Source organism: Solenopsis invicta, chromosome 6 (assembly GCF_016802725.1).
Source record: "Solenopsis invicta isolate M01_SB chromosome 6, UNIL_Sinv_3.0, whole genome shotgun sequence".
Classification (NCBI taxonomy): Eukaryota; Metazoa; Arthropoda; class Insecta; order Hymenoptera; family Formicidae; genus Solenopsis; species Solenopsis invicta.
Window position 1 is genome coordinate 21,792,507 of NC_052669.1, and position 21,046 is coordinate 21,813,552.

The 21,046-nt window shown below is 25.3% G+C and overlaps 2 protein-coding genes across 2 annotated transcripts in view; one reads left to right on the forward strand and one right to left on the reverse strand.

Annotated features, from left to right (window-relative positions):
- The window catches only part of LOC105203826 (juvenile hormone-binding protein), a 423,181-nt gene that overhangs the window by 343,126 nt on the left and 59,009 nt on the right, over positions 1-21,046 (forward strand). The window lies entirely within an intron of this gene.
- On the reverse strand, positions 143-13,051 carry LOC105203820 (circadian clock-controlled protein daywake). The gene is made up of 6 exons (XM_011172733.3): positions 12,771-13,051; positions 5,203-5,243; positions 2,369-2,571; positions 2,003-2,174; positions 1,709-1,858; positions 143-1,599 (listed from the first exon to the last, which is right to left on the reverse strand). The coding sequence occupies exons 1-6, from the start codon at positions 12,794-12,796 to the stop codon at positions 1,448-1,450; spliced, it is 744 nt and encodes a 247-aa protein (XP_011171035.1). The 5' UTR covers positions 12,797-13,051; the 3' UTR covers positions 143-1,447.

Genomic DNA, 21,046 nt, shown 5'->3' on the forward strand with positions numbered 1-21,046 from the left:
TATAAAGTAAAAATGCCTGATAACAAGTGTTGGCTATTGTGTATTGTTAAATTAGCGCTATATATAACGGCAGAGCAGATTACTAAACAATCAATTCCATAAGTAATCATTAGAATTTGTCACATAATAACAGATATTATGAGGAGGCATTGTACTTAAGAATCGTAATACTACTTTTTTACTAATTGTCACGATTCATTTTAATTTAGGCTCATTTTGTCTTAATAAATCATTGCTCATGTTTATTTAAAGTGAATTACAAAATTATATAGAACTAAGTTTATAAAAATAATTCTCTCTGGGGAACTTATGTGCGCCTACGAAAGCTTACGTGACTATTCTAAAATATCTTATATAAAGTTATGATCATTCTAAAGCTGTATTCTATCTTACATGTTTTACAGAATATTTTCAGAGTAATTTTGATATAAAATTAAGAAAAATTTTTAAATATTCAATTAGAGCAATAAATGTATCCTTTGCATTAAAATTCTGTAATATGGTTTAACATACCGTATTCCATTTAATATAAATTTTTACATTCTTTTAATATTTTATAAAAAAAATACTTTTTAAATGTATCTTTCTCTTTAAAATATTTAAAAATGTTATTTATTATATACAGAATGCAAAGAAATTTCAAACATCGACAATAAAACGTTTTAAAATAATATTTTAAATAGAAGTTTTATAATTTTCATAAAAGAATAATGCCTATAAAATTTTGTGCATATGATAACATACATATGAATACATGTTAAGTTAATACATCTTGTAAAAAATACATGCTGTAAAAATTACTCACAACATACTTCTTCGCCAAAACTTCCATTTAAAATATTTTTTTAAAATATGTTTTGTTTGTTTTTTTTTCACTTTTTCACTTTTTCTTAAATATATACTAACAAACTGTAACACAACTGTAACACATTCAATGCTCTTGATACAACGTAAATTAATAACAAAATTTCACGTTTTGAATACTTTTTTATTTATTAATTTAGTGTCTAAAATAGGTAACTATCTTATTATGCATTAAATTAATAAATAAAAAATTAAATGCGTATCCAAAATACCTTTTTAAGAATTTATATGACATTATTACAGTTTTTTTTAGCACGCTGACTGCTTATTCATCGTTGATAATGCATTTGAGATTATAATATAATAATTAGACCATTCGTTGAATAAACACGAGAAGTTTGTGCACAATTCTTTTTTAAAAAAAAAGATAGATTGAAAAGTTTCTTTGTTATAACTTTAGCACAGTATTTGTTAATATCAAAACAATAAAAAGTTTGTATGTTATACTACATACAGAAAAAAAAACGAAAGTACTACAATTTTATCAAAATTCTCATTGAATAAAGTCGGAAATTTTATAATTTCAAGACAAAAAGAACAAAGTAATTTAATTGATCTATGAATGATATTCCCAGAATAACGATTAATTCGGAAACAATTCGTTGTACGTGAATCTACTGGTAATCTTGTTCGCAATGTTCGTGAAAAGATCTGATAAGGTGTCCTCCAGTACTGGTTTTAATTCATCTATCAGATAATTGCTATTTGCATTCAAAACCTCATTGCTCGCTGGTCCTAAATTAAAAGATAAAAAAGTCAATTATGACGTAAATATAATGATGTTTATATTTGCTGCAAATTTCTCAAAACATAAATGTATAAGATTTATAAAAATGTAACTTACCGAGAATAGGATCGCCACCAAATAAATTATCTAAATTGATTAAAGCTTTGTTTATCTTAATGTCAAATTTCATCTTTTCAAAGACTATATAGGTGTTGTTATTTCTAACAACCTTATGAGACTTTAACAAGCAGTCGCACTCGTAACCATCTGTAAAATATATAGTAAATTCAACAAGGATAAACATTTTTGTAAATTTTCTTATTATCTCTATTTGAGTGTGTGCAACAATTTCCTTAGCATTATATTTTAAGGAGAATCTATGGAAGTTTGAAAAATAAATATAGAACTTACAAAAACTTCCAGTAAGGCCTCCCTCTCCAACCAGTTTAAGCAAAAGTATCTGCGCGTTTATTTTATATTTTCCTCGGAAGTCAAGTTTTTGGAAGCCGACTTTGAAGGTAATCAACACGTTCTCCGGGTCAATTTTCAAATCGCGAAGTTTAAACAAAGACGGTCCAAATATCTAAAAAAATAATTTTTTGTTGAGAAACATTATATACACATATATTTTTTGTTTGATGAATAGAAAATTATTTATAATGATTTATCGACAATATTCATTTCTTTTTAAATTACTTCTTTCAATCACATATATACATACATATATATTCTAAGTTATACTATAAATAATAAGAAAACAAATTTTGATGTAGTCACCTGTATATTTGTGAGATTCAGATCTAGTCTTGCAGCTTGAGGACCTCTCACTAGCTGCACCTGCTTTAATATAAGCGGCTCGATTGCTGGAACATCTAATTCCGGAATTCCAGTCTTTAATTTGCCTCGTAGTTGATCAATTGAATTTAATACGCAGCTATTTATCTCCGGATCGTTTCGATTACATATTTTCATATATGGCGCTGTAAAAAATACAAATCTGATTTTTGAATATTTTCTAAAATATAAAGATTGATTAATTTGTCTTATAATAAGTCTTATATAGATGACATATTCATACAAGGGATGAAAATAATAATTTTTGCATAGTGTTGCTATCAATTAGCACTTTTATCTCCTTATAATTTATTGATTAAATAGAATGTTACACTATTTTCCGAAATATCGCGAATCATAAACGTGTTTAGAGGTTACAGTAAAATCTAGAAACGCGTTGTTAATCCAGATTTTTTTTAAATACATAAGTTTAGTTAAATTATTTTAAAACAACAAAAGCATATCGAATTAAAAAAAGAAAATCACATTTAAACTTAGTATCGAAATAAAACAAAATAAATTTAAAAGTTTGAGTAAAAGATTTATTAGAAGAAGAAACACGAGTAAAAATATAAAAAGAGCGAAATCCAATTTTTATGTACTCTTACACCGATATATTTAAATACGTTTAAGTTCGTAATATTTGCTTCGAAAGATATTGCCGGCTGCAACTAGTTCAAGAATAAGAATTGTGTTGAATACATGTCTATATGAAAACATTTTATGCGATTTAGATAAGTAGAATGTTAATGGTAATTAGTGTTTGTGATCCATTTAAAGCTAACTTCTCCAAAAAAGTGATCATAATTGTGATACATTTAACTGATGTCTGTAAATTACTTTTTTCCATAAATTGTAGTTAGTATGTATTCCTTTCTGTAAGTTATCTTTTCAAAATAGAATGATCATAACTATGAAACATCTAACGCATATAAATTACGTTTTTTAGTCTATCAATTCTAGTTGGTTTTTTTTTTAATTCTATGCATATCAATGATAGACAGTTGTTTTGCCACATAGCAATTAGTACATGAAAAAATGCAAAAAACGTCTTTAAAGCATTGACTCGTTTTTTCCATGAATTTGAAACTAGTTATGTAAATTAGTATCGGACACGTGATTGAATAGTTTAAATAGTTCGTATCTATAAAATATCAAACGTTAAATAGTTTGAACCTTTCAAACTAAAAGTATGTTTAAACTATTTAAATTCAATTTAGATTTAAAAGTTCAAAATTATTATAATTTTTATTTAAATTTTAGATATTAAAAAAAAAAAATAAAACTTAAGTGATATGTATTTTTGAATATCACTTAAAGGTCTTTTTATTTTAATTTAAGTATTACATTTTTTAATAAAATATAATATTTAATCATAAACAATTAAAGAAGTAACAGTATAAAACAAAAAAAATTTAATTGTAATAAAAAAATTTTAATGTAACAGAACTGGGTGCTACTAAACTTCCAAGTACAATAAAGTAATAATATTTATACATACACAAATTAAATTCATTATTACTTATAAATTTATCTTCTTATTTTATTTAACATTGGTAAGTTTTTTTACATTAAACTTTTTATTTTATTTAAATTTTTTTAATACAAATAATTTTAATATGATTGGGTAGTGTAATAACAAATTAAAATAATGAACACGGTATTATCGATAAATCTTGTAAATGTTTATAAAATACATCCAGAAAAAATTATTGAGCACTAAGAACTGCTTTCGACCGACAAAGCCGTATACATTATTAAAATTTTTTCATTTTATACTGTGTTACTTCTTAATTCTTTACGTTTTATAAATGTATGTATTATATAAATTATTTTTACATGCATTTACAAACATAAATTGAAATCACAAATCATAAAATAAAAATAAAATTTTATATGATTAATAATTAATATTAAATTATAAATATGCTGAAGATTTATATAAAGGGATACCAAGATCTTAAAATGTATTCGTTAATACTGAAATGTATTATATTTAGATTATAATTCTTTTAGTCGAGATTAAATAAAATAATTTTTTGAAATCCTTCACATTTTATTTTCCTTAATTTTTTTATGCTAATGTATGATCATGTATACAATTCTGGTAATTGTATACATGATCATACATTTAATTAATCTGATCATACATCATGATCATACATTTAATTAATCTGACCTTACATTGCTTTATTAGTTTATAAACAAAACTAATTATATTACAATAGGTTTAAGGTTGAGAATTATACCTACATGATTTATTCGTTAACATTTTATACATTCTGCATTTGTGTTCACGATACTTGTTTGCGGTTAAATGAAATATCACTGAATACGTAATATACGGAAATGGTCTATAAACAAATTAGTATCCTTATGACTACAAAGATCGCGGATTTTTTGTTTCTCTAATTAATCACTTTGAAGATTGCAGCTCTTCTTATTAATTTAATCCACATGGATTTTATAATGAGTTACATATCTTAAGTCATTAAATATTCGCACGAATCATTTCTAATTGTTGATGATGCAAAATTATTAACATAAATCTTGAAAATCAGAAGTCGTGATATGTATATATGTATTTTACGTAACATATTTTTTTACATGATTTCATGATTATATAACATATCCATCTTTTCTAATTTTGTATTGCAATAGTAATACCATTATTTCATTTATAAATTTGTAAACAATTGGATACATCACATACATTCACATACACACATACACACACATTCACACACATGTACGTTTATATCTAAAATATCACTCACGTATTTCGGCGAAGGCCACAACAAGAAGTGCGCAGGCCACACTGAAATAAAAGATCATTAGTCGACACAATGGTTGGAGTTATTAATGAGCTAATAAAATTTCTGAAGGTTGAGTTTTGTTTCTAAATATGGAACAATTGCTATTTTAATGTAAATTGCATTTTTATCATTTATTAAAGTTTCTGTTATTATTTAAAGACAAAATGGTTAGCCAAAATTTTGGAAATTCTTCGGTTAAAATTGTTTAATTCTCAGGCGTTCAAGTGCGATTTATTATGTATCATGGTTAAACAATATATGCAATAAAACTACTCTCAAATATTAATTTATATTGATTGGTGTACAGAAAAACGATTTTATTTGCATCTAAAAATTTAACTAAGTGCATATTTAAAAATTATTTTGTTAAAACATTAAAATAATTACAAAGGACGTTCGGCATGATGAGCAATATTGCAAAAAACTTTAACCTTTTAGAGCAATCAATTCGAGTGTTCAACATAGCCATTTTGAAGGTTTAATAAAATAATTTTCAAATTTGTATTCAGCTAAATTTTTAAATACTTTAATAAAATCATTCTTTTTGTGTATTGACGAAATTCTTTTGACGATATGAAGATCGTTCATTGTTTATAATTCATTTAACAACTTCGAGAACTTTGCACATCGCGTTTTAGTGTCAATGTTATGTAACTTGCTATTACGTAATATTTACGTATTTTCCAATATGATTAGAAGACGAATTATCTAAACGAAACATGTAAGAAGAATAAAATTACAGTAGTACATGAATATTTAAAAGCGAATTGTTGATGTAAGAGCTGCTTTTGAAAAGCTTTGCGCTATCAATTTTTACAAGTTCTTTAACAGTAAAACAAATTTAAACAAAAAAAGATTAACTTTAAGATATTTAAAAATTAAGTAATTATATAACTTTTCAAAATGCTTGACATTTTTCAAAGATGAAGTAAAGAGAAAAATTTTATTAAAAATCTTATTATTATAATTTTTTAATCGTATGTATAAGAAATGGCGTTTTCTATAAAATGTAGTATCAAGGTCAGTTTCTGTGTAAATTTCTTTTTATAAATTCAAAAATTTTCTGTATATAACTTGAAAAAAATTTATTAATAAAATAATATTTGGCAATATGTTTGTTTGGACTAATAAAAATGTCAAACATAAATATGAGACGACCTATATCAATTACAGCGAATCTTATTGTTAGTGCTAAATAATAATTTTTACATTTTTCTGCTTATGTAATCTGCGCGCCGTTGCATGATGCCGGAAAAAGTGATATAATGTGTGAATGCTCCCGAGCATCGACACTATTAAATTGGTCGTCAATTTAATATAATTTTGATGCTTAGAAGCGTTTACAGATTCTTTTCTTTCCAAAAAGCTGTTAAAAGTTTTATTACAAAAAAATAACATCTCAGTCAGGATTCGAACCGGATCTTTTTATATTTTATAAAGATAGCCTACCAAAATATTTTTTGAAATAAAATTTTTTTAATTTTTTTGGAAAAAAAGATTTTATAGATACTTTTGAGCATCAAAACTATGAAACTGTTTGATCATTTTAATACAATTTGATACACTTTGTCAACTATTTCCTCAATTGTTGCAGTCTTTGGTCGAAGCTCATTATCAAACACACTTGCACGGTCACGCTTGAATTCGTAAACCAAACTTTAACAGTTGAAAAGGAGCGGAAACCATTAACAGCATTCTTTGGTTTTGATTTCAGGATTTTCTATTAAATTCAAGTATTTAATTACAGAATAATACTCGATTTTTTTGTTGAAAACTATACTGACACAAGTAATACAATTGCCAAAATAAAGCTGTAAGCTTAGCATACGGCTAAACATTTGGGAGCAACCATTAAAAAAAAATATATAGCTTTCATGCTTTACAGCAATTTCCGATCAGTAATATTATCTTCATGTTCGAGCTCGAAACTTATCGAATAATCTATGTATGTATTATAAATAATATAAAGCAAACTAATGTGTATAATTTATATAAAGAAAGGATACGAGCTTTGTACATAAATATTGAATAGTGTAAAAAGATTTAAAAGTATCGTTACGAGCAGAATTTATATATCCTAATAAAATGGCCTTGTCCAAACAAAAAAAGGTAAGGAATGTCGTTAACTATTTAAGTTGCACTCAATATGCGTATAATGTATTCGGATCAGAGTCCGAATGATAAAAGTCTCATGTTATTAGAACTGTACTTACTTAAAATGCACTTTTTTCTAGGAAAGTGATATGAAAGATATCTGTGTACATAAATCAGGTATATTTAAATGTATTGCAAAGATTGGATGCATAAATTATATTAAGTCTCATAGCTATATTTTTTCAGTTGCATAGAAGAATCGTATAGACAGTAAGGTAATATGTTCAAATTACTAAGACTAACAATAATAGATAAATATAAAGACGAGAGAGCTAATATTGATCTGCAGATGATCTTGAGGTCCAATAAAAATTTTGTTTCAATAATTATAATCTCCAGTTTACGAGAACTGCGTGTTGCATTATTACCTGGCCTTAGAACACAATCCTTTACTAAAGTCAAAATACTTCAACTTCATAAATTAAATTATCAAGCAACTTAATTGATATTCAGACAAAACAACTTTATAATTTATAAAAAATAAAGAAATTTACAAATAATGTGAACAATTTGAAAGCATTTCTAGAGAGCTGTAATTTTTTTAACAGTAAAAAAAGAAAAAAGAGAATAAAAATTAAAATAATGAAATAAAAAGATTGAGAGAAAAACAAAAAATAAAAGATATAACTTTAAATTGTAAAATAAAATAAATAAAGAGATTAGGTAAAGATATGAAGATAAAGAAATGAAAAATTGACAGAGACTAAAATAACTGCAACGTAACTGAAAAAGATAATGACGAATGTTTGATTGAATATTAATATCTATAAATTAAATTGAAATATATATATTTTTTTAAATATAATTTTATTTAAAAAGTCTATACTTTGTTGATATTCTAATATTTAAAAGGAAAAGTTTTGTGTGAAGAATGTATTTAAAATATTTTAAATATGTAGATTTGATTTTTTCATGCTTCTACTATGAATTTAGTTCGAAACGTTCTCTCGAGATCGATTCTGTCATGGAAAAATCTGTTTTACTTTCATTAGCTACCGATCATAGCAGTAAATGTATAAAAACTTACAGTTAATTATATACTTGGTAATTCTGTTTTATTTTTGTTACCTACCAATCATAGCATGTAAATGTATAAAAAATGCAGTTGATTATATGCTCGGTAAAAACGTGGTTACAAAAGTGAAGTAAGAAATATATGTTTCTTTTGTAATTATGTCTAATTTATTCGTAATTAATTAAAACGTTGAACTTTAGTTTAATATGCCATTTTAAAAAAATATCATTTTTTAAGTTAAATTATTCACATGTAATATAGTATAAAATAAATACGTTGCACTATGGTTTATATCAATGTTCAATAAAAAATGCATATTTTGACCAATTTTTAGTTAGCGCTATTCCTTTTACTTTACTAATCTGCTAGCAGTCCAAATATCAATTTGGACTACACGAGAAGTAGTGAGGTAAGAGAAAAGCTTTAAGCTAAAAATCGACTAATATATGTATTTTTTGTCGAATTCTGTAAGGCTAATTGCATTTTTTAATATCTTACTTTAAAATGACGCATTTAAGTTCTGTAACATTTATTTAATGAAAAAAGTTAAAGAGAATGTTTCAATTTTTTACTTCCTTATAAATAATTAATGGTACATCGTTCACTTACAGAAACGCTGCGCATATTAAAGTCGAATCTGTATTCAACGGATAGTGTTCAATTAAACTATGGATCATTGTATTGCAAAAGAATTAATAAATGTTTTGTCTATCAAGGATCCGACAATATGAAGGATAATATATAGAAATATATTGTATATAATTATAGTAAATTTTGTTAACTATAGACATGAAAAACATTTATTAATTTTTTAAATGTTTGTTCTTTTTGTTAAACATTATTTTGTTAAAGCTGCAAATTACTTTATTACAACATCAAAATCTACAGTTTTATTGAAACAGAAAAAATGATGATAAAAACAATAATAATCTTATTATAATAATTACATCATTATTGTTTTGGAAGCATAATTTCACTTTAACCAAAAATTTATTTAAATTTAAATATATTCTTATATTCTTAAGAATAAATTTATTCTCTCTTTATTTTTTGAAAAATATAAACTTTTTTTTATCGAATAATTTTTAAAGTTATAACATGCAGATAAGTAATGAAAAAAATTAAACAAATGTGGATCGAATAATATAATAGCAGATAATTTTGTAATATTACAACTTTTTTTGAGAAATAATTTGTTTGTATCATGTATTACAAAAGATATTTAAGTCTTTTTGTTATACAGATATTTAAGTGTTTGTTTGGACTTTAACAAGTATTATCAATCTTTATTGAAAAATAATATTAATTGAATAATTATTGTTTCAATATAGTTAAAAAAAAGGAGTAGACTTACAAATACAAGAAAGATATGCAAAATGTAAATGTATAATATGTAAATTATATATTTTTGTAATTGTAAAAAATATAATAAAGGTTAATGAGTTTTTTAAATTCTTTAAAATTTATAGCATTTTTTAAAACTACTGTTTATTATGTAATTAACAGACAAAGTTTTTAAATGTTTTTAAATATTTATTCTTTATTACATTTTTTAAAGAAACATTTAAAAAATTTTGTTTTTTTTTTTGATTGAGTATTTTTTATTTAGAAGAAATAATTGTAAAGTATTGAAAAGCAAAAAAGTAACTATTTAATTTAATTTAAATACTTTAAGTTTTTCTATGTGAACAGAATTCATTAAATATAATTTCAAGAAAATACCCGAGATTTGATTTCTCATGCAGCATCGATTGTTACGGTAAGTTTTTAGAAAGATTTTAACCTTTTACATTTTATGCATAATACTTCTAAAATAATTCTGCAAAATGTATGAAATTTTGTAACATAAATATTTCTCAAATTTTACATGCATTAAATTGGGATTTTTATTAATTTCAAATTAGACAAATTTTTTGTTTTGGTACGTTTTGTTCAAGTAAAAAACTTACTTTGCTGCTTTTGGTGACTGGACGAACAAAAATTTTCTAGTTTGCTCGCGTGTTAAGTTCAATGCGCGCCATCAAAGACAAAACATTTCACATGAACTCATATTTACATTTATTATATTAATCAGGTTGTAATAATATTTAAAAATAATAAATGGAAATGTAGAATAAAATTATTAATTATATTTTGTAACATGTTAACAACGTTTTATTATAAATTAAATATAATAAATTTAATCGTTATTTCTAAAGTACTATAAATTTAAATTTATTATATGCAGAGGATTATGATCAGCAATATGATCAGCAAGTTTTCAGTTATTTCCATAACTTTTTGGTAATATTTTAGAAAAATTTCAAACTTTTTAAATTGTCTGTCAGTAATTTTTTGCAAGTTTTCGAGTGCAAGAATCATGAACATTTTACTATTCAAGAGACATCTCAGAAATATTTCAGATTTATCTCGTAACTTTTATGAAGTGTTTTAGTTGAAATATTTCTGAAAAGACATTTTTGAAAAGTATCGTTGGTGAATAGGTTTAAGTCGTGACTTAGGTTAAAATAAATCACAATTCCGTTTTTTTTTGTACACAAGCCTGTTTAAATATTCGTATAAATTTTCTTTACATATAAATTTTCATGCATTTACTAATGTCAAACGATTTTTCACCAGACTTGACTCGATTCAATAAGCATCTATTCCAACTAAACATAAAATTATTATTACCATATTATTACAATGATATTCAATAACATATAACATTCTGGAATAAATTGTATTACAGGAGCATACGACATAAATACAAACAAACTTTAACTTGGAGATTATATTTTGTAAACATTTCAATGTTTCGAAAAAAATCGTATATCTAATAATCTTTTTAAAATCTTTATACAATATTATTCTAAAACGTTTAACAATACACATGAAGTTAACATATCTCTATGTTGCTTTAATGTTTCTTGTTTACCGAATTAGCGTTTATTTGTTATCAGAAATTACAAATTACGCTTGTGATATTTTGACTCAATTGAGAAGATTATTCTTGACATCACCTGATACTTGTATAAGAAACATATTATATTACAGAAGCTCATTACCGCTAATATTAAAAATCATATAAGAAATCAATGAATTAAAAAAGGATAATTTTCTTTATCAAGATAATATTATGCTTATGTAAGCAAAAACATTTTAATGACCGGACATGTTCTTATATTCAGATAATCACACAAAAACTTATGATATTAATTGCAAATTTCCTCTTTTATTATAATATTAAATATATATAATGTACATGTACAAATATATACAATTTACAAGTATATACAATATTAAAGCTTGATTGTAATATTTAAGCTCAATTGTAATATTTAAATATTTAAAATTTATAATAAAGACTTAATAAAAAAGGCATTTGTGATTAATTTAATAAGTTTTTGTGTGATTGTCCGGATATAAGTGCACGTCCGGTCATTGAAACGTATATCTTATAAATAAAATATATTTATAAAATTTATTTTTGCTGATGCTTCTTTGTCTCTCTGTAAGATAACTTTTAAATGTAACAAATTTTTAAATGTAACACGTATTAATATCGATAATTTGCGCACGGAAAACTTTAGCTGTTCTGCATTTCATAACATTCGCTGATTACTGTACGATTTCACTAGTAATTTTCCGATTTTTACGAGCAATAAAACTACCTTAATCAAGTTGATTGACTGCAATTGGATACTGATGATGTTTGACTTTTTTTATGTAAAATTAAAAAACGAAAAATTAAAAATTTTGTAATTTATATTCCTAAAATATTCTGATGATTATAAATAGTGGTTGAATCTTACTTTTTTTTAATTATAAAAAAATATGCATTAAGCCATTTTTTTTTATAATTAAGAAGCTTAAAACAGTAAGGAACAGCAAGAAATGAAAAGACATTTTTGGTATGTAAAGAAGAAATCTATGGTACTGTAATAGTTGGTTAAGTATGAATGTAAAATGGTTTATTATTATTATTATACTTTAAATATTATATTGTTTTTTTCAAAATTATAATTATAATTTATATATTATAAATTATAATTTATACATTGTAATTTATAAATTTATGGCGTAAATATTTTAAAAATAAATTATCCGATTATTTTCAAATTGTGTCATAATATAAAGTAGATATTTTTTTTTTATCTCTGCCAAAAATAATTATAAATGTAATTTCTTTTCTAAACACTGAATTGTTTTGCTACATATGACTTTATAATGTAATTATTCTAGCAAACACATATTTAGTCATGATCTTTCTGTTAAAAAAATAGAAATCGCAAGAACTGTTTATTTTTGTATCTATCGATTTAAATGAGAAAACCCCTTATAATATTCTAATATGTACAAAAAATTACAATTAATTTACCAGATACGAAGGATGGAAGTACACATGGCTAATCCAGTCGAGGACGCACTGAGGTTTATCGGCGACTGAAGGAGGTGTTGGTTGACAATGATTAAGGATCCGATAGCAGCAGCTCGATGATTTTACCAAGTAACTTGGGTGGTGCTGTTACATTCAGCTGGTTGATAGCCTCGTGCTACTTGTTGACCATTGGTCCAGCCTCGGTTAAGTAATGATGATTGGATACGTTCGTTGATTCTTGCTTCGCGGAAAACTATGGCACCATTCGATATCAGCCTTTTCACCGAGCCGTTTTCGCTCGTCGTCTCCCTCCTATTCCTCTTTCGTCTTGACTTTTCACTCAAATAGATCCATGAACCCGTACCGCGCGTTTAGCCAAATATCGCTGTAATTTTCATCACCACCTTTCATCTCGCGGACGGACTGGAAAGGAAAGGGAACCGGCAGGACGGGTGCAATTCGCCTGTTATTTCGAAGCGCATTCTGTAGCCGGTGGCGGTGTTCCGAGCCGATGTTGATGTTTCGTAATTTTTCACTGAAGTTACGATCAAAATGTAACGTTCTTATCGAAAAATAAAAAAATTAATTACGCAACAAACTGTTTTCATCCGTTCGATGCTCGCCCTTCACTAAATGTGTCGACAAAGTGTCACGGAATATAAAGTATGCTTTAAACAATAGATATATATGACATCAGTTCTATGTTTTGTTTTATATTCGTATAGCCTTCATTTAACATTCATCTTACGAGTATGTATGTATACACAAGGCGTCATTAACGCCTTGCCATCTGAAGTTGCTGATATTCTTATTTTCATTTAGATTTTAAATATGTTACTATAGAAAATCCGGAACGCAGTTAACGTGTGTATGTTTGATTTGGTATAAGAGGAATAAAATGCTTGAACCAAATAAGGCTTACTTTTGAATTTATTACTAATGTCTATTACAAATCATACTCTAGGCGTAAAGCGTGCTTATTAAAAAAAATTTATGTCGAAACGCAGCCCAAATTGCACGGATCAGTTGTAGTGCAATATAAAAATTACCCCAAAATTATAAATTTGAAAACATTTACATGGAATTTTGTGAGTTATTACGTATACATAACGTGAGTAATATATTCCTTCTACTATTTAACTTTGGTTTCCCTTTGCGTATTGATCGCAAAGAATATTTTTTGTCAGATTAAATTATTTGAAGAACTATTCTTTTTACTAAATAAAAATTTAAAAATAAAAATAAAAATTAGAAAATAAATACAAAGTTTGAGGCTCCTATAGAATAACAATTCAAATAAGACAAGAAGAACTTGAAAGCTCTTCTTCAAAAATATAAATATCGTTTTCATAAATACTATAAACTGTTTTGCTCAATAGCAACATTATTTAAAAAGTTATTTAGATGGAACCGTATAATTTTATCTTGTATCTATGCAAATTGAAATTAAATTATTTATAGAGCCATTTAAAAAATGTATTTAGAAATGTACTAAAAAAAAAAACACAAAAAAATGTTGAACTGCAAATGCGAACTAGATTTGCCAGAGCAATTTTTTGAATTTTTTAGCTTGGAAACTGTATATTGATAAACGCTGAGATACGCATATATTTTATTGCATTAAGAATTAAAAAGTTGGCATTGAAAAACACGGATATCACGTCTGGGATTTTCTTTGTAAAAAAACTTTAATGAACGTCGGTCGAAAGCTCAATTGTTTCTGAGATATAGACTTGTTTATATGCAGCGTAATAAATAACTTGGTAACTTGTACCGCAACTTTTGTCTTATGAAATAGATTTATCTCAGACTTATCTCTTTTAAGAATTGTCTTTTATATGTCCTTATTCAATTTTCATACATACTTTAGATCGAAAGATTTTACCGACAATCAATCAATTGTTATCAACCGGTGATTGTGGATGTTATAAGGTATGGTGCTAAAAATTATATCAGCATATTACTTTAATCAAGAAATGGCAGATATATATTAGTTAAATTTTCCAAGTAACGGATCGAAAGATTTAACATTCAGCAAATCTATTTCACATTGTTGTTTATCGGATTTTTGATATGGTCGTGTTAATGAAAATGTTTCTATTGCGCGACGTCTTTACGTCCAAAAATTACCTAATCGAAGAGTTCTCTCTCAAAAACTGTTTCAAAATCTTCACCAATGTAAGAAGAACTCAGTAAGAAAAAGGTGTTATGTATGTATGGAAATGGAATACCTTCTGGGGATATAGCCAGTAAGTCCATTTATGTGATGCTAATATACAAAATTAAATCTCAGAAACAGTTGAACTTTTGACCCATGTTTACTAAAGTTTTTTTACTCACAAGTGTGCACTATCTATCAAATAAATGCTAAGTAATTTTTTTAAACAATCTATTATTAATATATTATAAAGTATTATAAAAAGAAAAATTATATGTATATTTGAATAAATTACTAGTCAATAAGTAATTCTGCTCTAGATTTGAAAATTGTTGCTGACAGATACATCTTTGTTGATATTTTACAGTTTAGTAATCCGGTGCAACGATATTGATATACAGCCGCATTGATATACAGATATAAGAAACTAGTAGACACCGGTTCGTGCAATTTCGCCGCGCCCATTAAAATTAGCGAAAGTCGCAAAATTAACTAGCGACGTCCGAAAAGCCGCGATCCGTAACCCAGGTTACATTTCCTGTGAGTCCACGCGAGTTACATGTAATGCAACCTGCACCTAGGACGGTAATAAGTGTGGCAATCTTAGGTAACGAGTCACCATTTCCCTCTCATTTTAACCGATTTCTTAATACTAAAAGCAATTGACATATTTGAGCGATGCACGTATAATAACATTTTAAACAATTTCCGTTACATGATATCAAATTAAAACCCGTAAGCAAAGAAAATATTATGTTATACAATCGATTGATATTTGAGTTATTTTGATTTTAAATTATACATTTTTCCAATTTTTGTTTGTGAAACTAGAGGTGCATTCGATAATCAGAAAACTTTGATAAATAAATATTTAATTATGGAATGCTATACTTTTCTTTAAATATCTCTAAAATTATTTTTGAAAAAAAGTAGAAGTAAAAACAAAATTAATTAAAAATAAATTTACCAAAATAAAAATGCTTTCTATTTTGGGAAAGATAATTTTATAAGTTTTAACATTATATGCATTGTACAAGAATCTAATAGATTTTTTTGCATTATCTAGAGTTTGCACATGAAATATTATTACATAATTTTGCGTGTGTGCACGCGAATAGAGGTCAGTATATAGTCACTTTGGTGTCATTCTTCCAAACACTTTCTCTATTCGATCTATAAGTATATATCTATATCTAAGTTGAATGTTTGTGAGATACTTTATGTAAAAAAAATTAATTATTAATTTTATCATCAAGGAAATAAAGAGCAATGCAGATATTGACAATTTTATAGTATAAACAATAGAATTAAAATAATATCGATGATCAAAGCGTATAAACCAATGTTTTTAACTAAATTTATTATTTTAAAACTGATTAGTTTCAATAATAACCATTGATGATTTAATATTCTCACACCGAGAAATATTATTTTAGCGCTAAAACAGAAGAAAATGTATTTCTTTATATTTAAATTGCAATTCATTGAAATAAAGCACCATTTTAGGCTTGTGTCATAATAATGTTATAATGAAACAATGTGAAATAGAAACTTGCAGAATGCTAAATTTTTTGAGCCGTTACTTAGGAAATTTAACTGATATACATCTTGCGTACTAATGTGAGAATCATTGTGATCATTATTAAGTCTATTAAAGTATGTGAGTCATCAAGATTATAATTGTATTGTTACTTCTAATATGTAAATTTTCTTCCTGAGTTCTTTTCTTAAACAATTATTTTAGTTTCAGTGTCGACAAAATAATCTTTCCTGATATAACGTTGTTCAATACTTTTATAAACATTCATTACGAATAGAATACAAATTATCTTATCAAAATAGTTTGGCATTTTAAAGTAAGATATTTTTTTCCAAAAATCGAATATTTATATTGTTTTTAAGTTTTTATACAGCATTTAAAATAATTGCGTGGATTTTCACGCAATTTTTTATTTTTTAAAAATTATGCGCTTTCAATAATTCTAAGTAACTACGAAGAAGTAGGTCAGAGTTACTTTATTAAATCTTTATTTTACTTTATCGTTGTTTTTTTATTCTCGATAGATACTTAGCCTTGAGAAATTCACTCCGTGAATGAAATTGAATGGATACGTGTACGACAGCAAAATTGTACTTTATGTTAAAGTCACGCGTTATATAACTCATTCATCGCACAAGTAATGGCGCGATAATGCATTTTACCTCGATAATAATGTAATTTTGTGATATCATTGTTATGACATTATGTAGTAATGATGTGCCGATGTTATAATACAATTCGAAAAGTTCGTACATCATTGCATTATATTTTATTTCATTATACTTGTGTGAACAATCGGATGATTTTGAAATTTGCAAATAAAAATATTGTATCAAGAATGTTTTCGAAAAATTAAGTAAAATAATTATTTATGAATTTTTATATAGAATAGTAATTTTTGAGAAATAAGTTTAAATAAAACTGATTAATCACAAACTACGTTCAAACAGCATGTTCGTGAGTTGCGTGAGCAATAGTATTAGTGATAAGTGATTATCTAATATATAAATCTCTGATTGATTATTTTTTATGAACTTTGACATCCTTTATATAACAAAAAATATTTTAAGAAATAGATTTATAAAAATACAAAAAACTGGGATTAGTTGACTAATTGTACCTATAAACAAAACAAAATATTGGAGATATCTGTTATCGTGTTTATACACGTAACAAACTCTGCTGCTCAATTGCTCGAAGTATTTTGGCCCAAATGCGTATTATTTAAAAATTACGAAACATTATCAAAAAATAATATTGACAAATAAATACTTTTAATCCTTTTTATTTTTATTTGTAAATTATTATGCAATGATTGGAGTTTAATAAGTTTATTTGTAGACTCCGGCGAGATACTATAAGAGGCACTATGAGAGCGCTGGTAATTGAAGAGAAATTGATATTATCGATTATGGATAGAAATTTGCGATTGTTATCACAAATATTTGAATAATATAGTATTAAATTCTTGACATTTTATTATTTTTTTATATTACAAATGTTTTATAAATAAGTATGCACACATGTAATATATATTGCTTCAAAATTATAATTCTTTTTATTCAGTTATTATCTCTGTTGATAATCAAACTTAGAAGATAACGTTAAAATTGCAGTTTTTGATAAAAATTGAGAATTTTCGAGTTATGAATACATAAACATATCTATGCAATATCAGAATACTAATAAATCATAAAATTGCTACATTAATTTCTTATTCTTAATCACTTGAATTTTAATAGTCACACAAACTCCCATATAGTAAGCGCAGTCTTTAATAGCATCTCGTCGGTGGTACGTATAGATTCTCTACTTAGGCTGCATTTCGAAATTCGCAGCAATGTTGAAAATTTATATAACCTGAACTATAGATTTGTAGTACTGGCAGTGTATACCGGAATGCAGCCTTAATTTGTACAATTTATTTTTGTTTTTTCTGTTTTTTTGTTTGTGTAGCCCGAACTTTTTTTTAGTAAGCTACTCTTACTGGTAGACCAATCTGTTCCTGATTACAGATACATATCCTGATTATAGTTTTGATGATAAATTTTATAATTTAGATGCATTTTATAATTTCTTCTTCTCACCCGTCCTACTATTAAATTTAAATGGTTTACGGATGTTTTTAAAAAATAGGACGCAATTCACATAAGTTCAGAAAATCCTGACCTAAGTATTTACCAAGTATCATAGAATGTGAACTTTTCAATAAATCTGTTAATTTTATAAATAACAAATATGACAGAAAGTCAATAACCGAGCAACGTACAGCTGTTATGTACAAAAATATATATTTTAGTATTATAACTTTGTTATAAATTAAAACCGAAATGTTTTGATTCTATTTAGTTTTTTTCAATTGTATTACTTTTACCCTGATAATTATGTACGAATGTTTGTATGTCAATTTTGTCTGTAAAAATTTAAAACTAAAAGATTGGTCGATTAGTGTTCGTTAATGATTGAAATAAAAATTAACAAATAACTATTTCACTCCAATTGTTTAGAAATTTTTTGATGTTGTATTTTGATTTGCAAAAATTTTGAAACACCTGGTATATATAATGAGATGGAATAGCTGATGTTGTTCTAGATAGTTAAATGCCTGTTCCGTCCTTCAGCCTCCATGGCGTTTTTTTCTATGTCCTTGTGTCTTAATTTATTATATGTAACATTTTTTTCAACGATTTTTAGTGATCTATCGGGCGGTTAAAAATTTCATTTTTATTTTGTTTTTGAGCTGAAAAACTGATCTAGCAAGTAAGCTTTTCATGTAACAAGAACATTAAAAATTTTATTTTTATTATTACAGAAATTCTATAAATATTATAATGCATCTGGGTTATACCCAGGAAAGACTATAATAAATTAGAAGTTAATAATTCTAATAAAGTAGAATATTTCACTTTCTTTAGTCTTATATTAAACTTTGTTGAGTTTAAAAGAATATGAAGAAAACAAAACTCTTATTTGTAATTTGTATTGTTTATGTAATTTTCTTCTAGTGCAAATTAACATTAATGTATATATATATATATATATATATATATACATTAAAGAAAAATTATTAATGGAAATCTCATTTACTGCAATATTATTGAACAGATTATAATTGCATGGAATTATATATGGAAGAAAAAGAGAATTATATCCGTGGTTATTTTTTTCATACATATAAGTATTACTTTCTTGAAAGTATAATTTCAAATTTTTAAAAAGAGGAAAAACAAATTTATTTATCGAATGAAATTCAAATGAAATAATTGATGTTTCTTTTATTATCTGTAACAAACATAAAATTACATTTGAATTAAAACTCACAGCTAAAACACTTTTTTTTTTTTAAAAAAAGAATTAATTTTGCCTATTTTTTGTCAATCTTATTTTTGGAATTTTATTTTTGACGCTAACATGAGAATATTCATTTAATATAGTCTATTTCTTTTATAGAATAACGTATTCACGTTTTATGTAAAATTATAATTTCTTTATTGCTATCAAAGTAAATTTTTGTTTCAACAAAAATTTATTTTCTTGTCTAAGAGAAAACTTTATTAGAGGAGAAGAGGATATTATGGCTACTCTCGAAAATATGGCTACCCCTATTATCTCCGTTATTAGGTGACGTATTTTAACAACTGCTTATGGAGTTATTTATTTAGTAGCCCATCATTTTTTAGCGATACTAATATGCCAATACATAATAACTGACAATTGTTATAAGAAATTTTTACTTTTGAACACTTCTAAACTTTTTCAAGGTATATTTTTAACCTTTAATTGTATATACTTCCTTATTATTCTTAAACTTGGGTGTATTATCATACGAATGTACATATACTTGAGTGTTTTTTTTTGTTATTTAATTTTTTGTTTGATTGTACACATTTCGAGTTATACAAAGTTAAAATAATAACATGGAATTTTGTATAATAAATATGTTATTTTAAGCAAAATTTTTATATCAAAATATTTTTTTCATAAATCAATTGTCATTCTAGAGGGCGGTGTTCAGAAACATTAAATATATTATTTTATGTTTGTTGTTTAATGTTAAACAGGAATAAAATGGTATTTTTAAGAAAATTTTTAATAATGTTTCTAAAGTTTCTGAACGCAGAAAAATTCTGAATCAGAACAATTCTATACCATAGACAATTAAAAATATATAATTTTATAACAAGGTACTATGTTTCTCTTAAACAAAACTAATTTTTTTACATTGTTTTTGTGGATAGCCATATTACAACCACTTTTTTTCATCTACAGATTATGCAATGCATCAAATTTTTATAAATCACGTTCTAAATAATAAATATTTTATTACTTTGAATCTAAAATCTGTCAAACAACACTTTGACGAATGTAATTGTTCAAGTTTCACTAGAAAATATGAATTATAACCAAAGTAATTCAACAAACAAAAATAGGTGCCATATTACCCTCTCCTACTCTATTATTCTTTATTATTCATATTAGGTTTGATAAATGTAGATATAACTGATAAATAAATGTAGACATAACTGATGAATAAATATAAACGTAATTTTATTTAGTTAGACAGCCTTGAAATTAAGA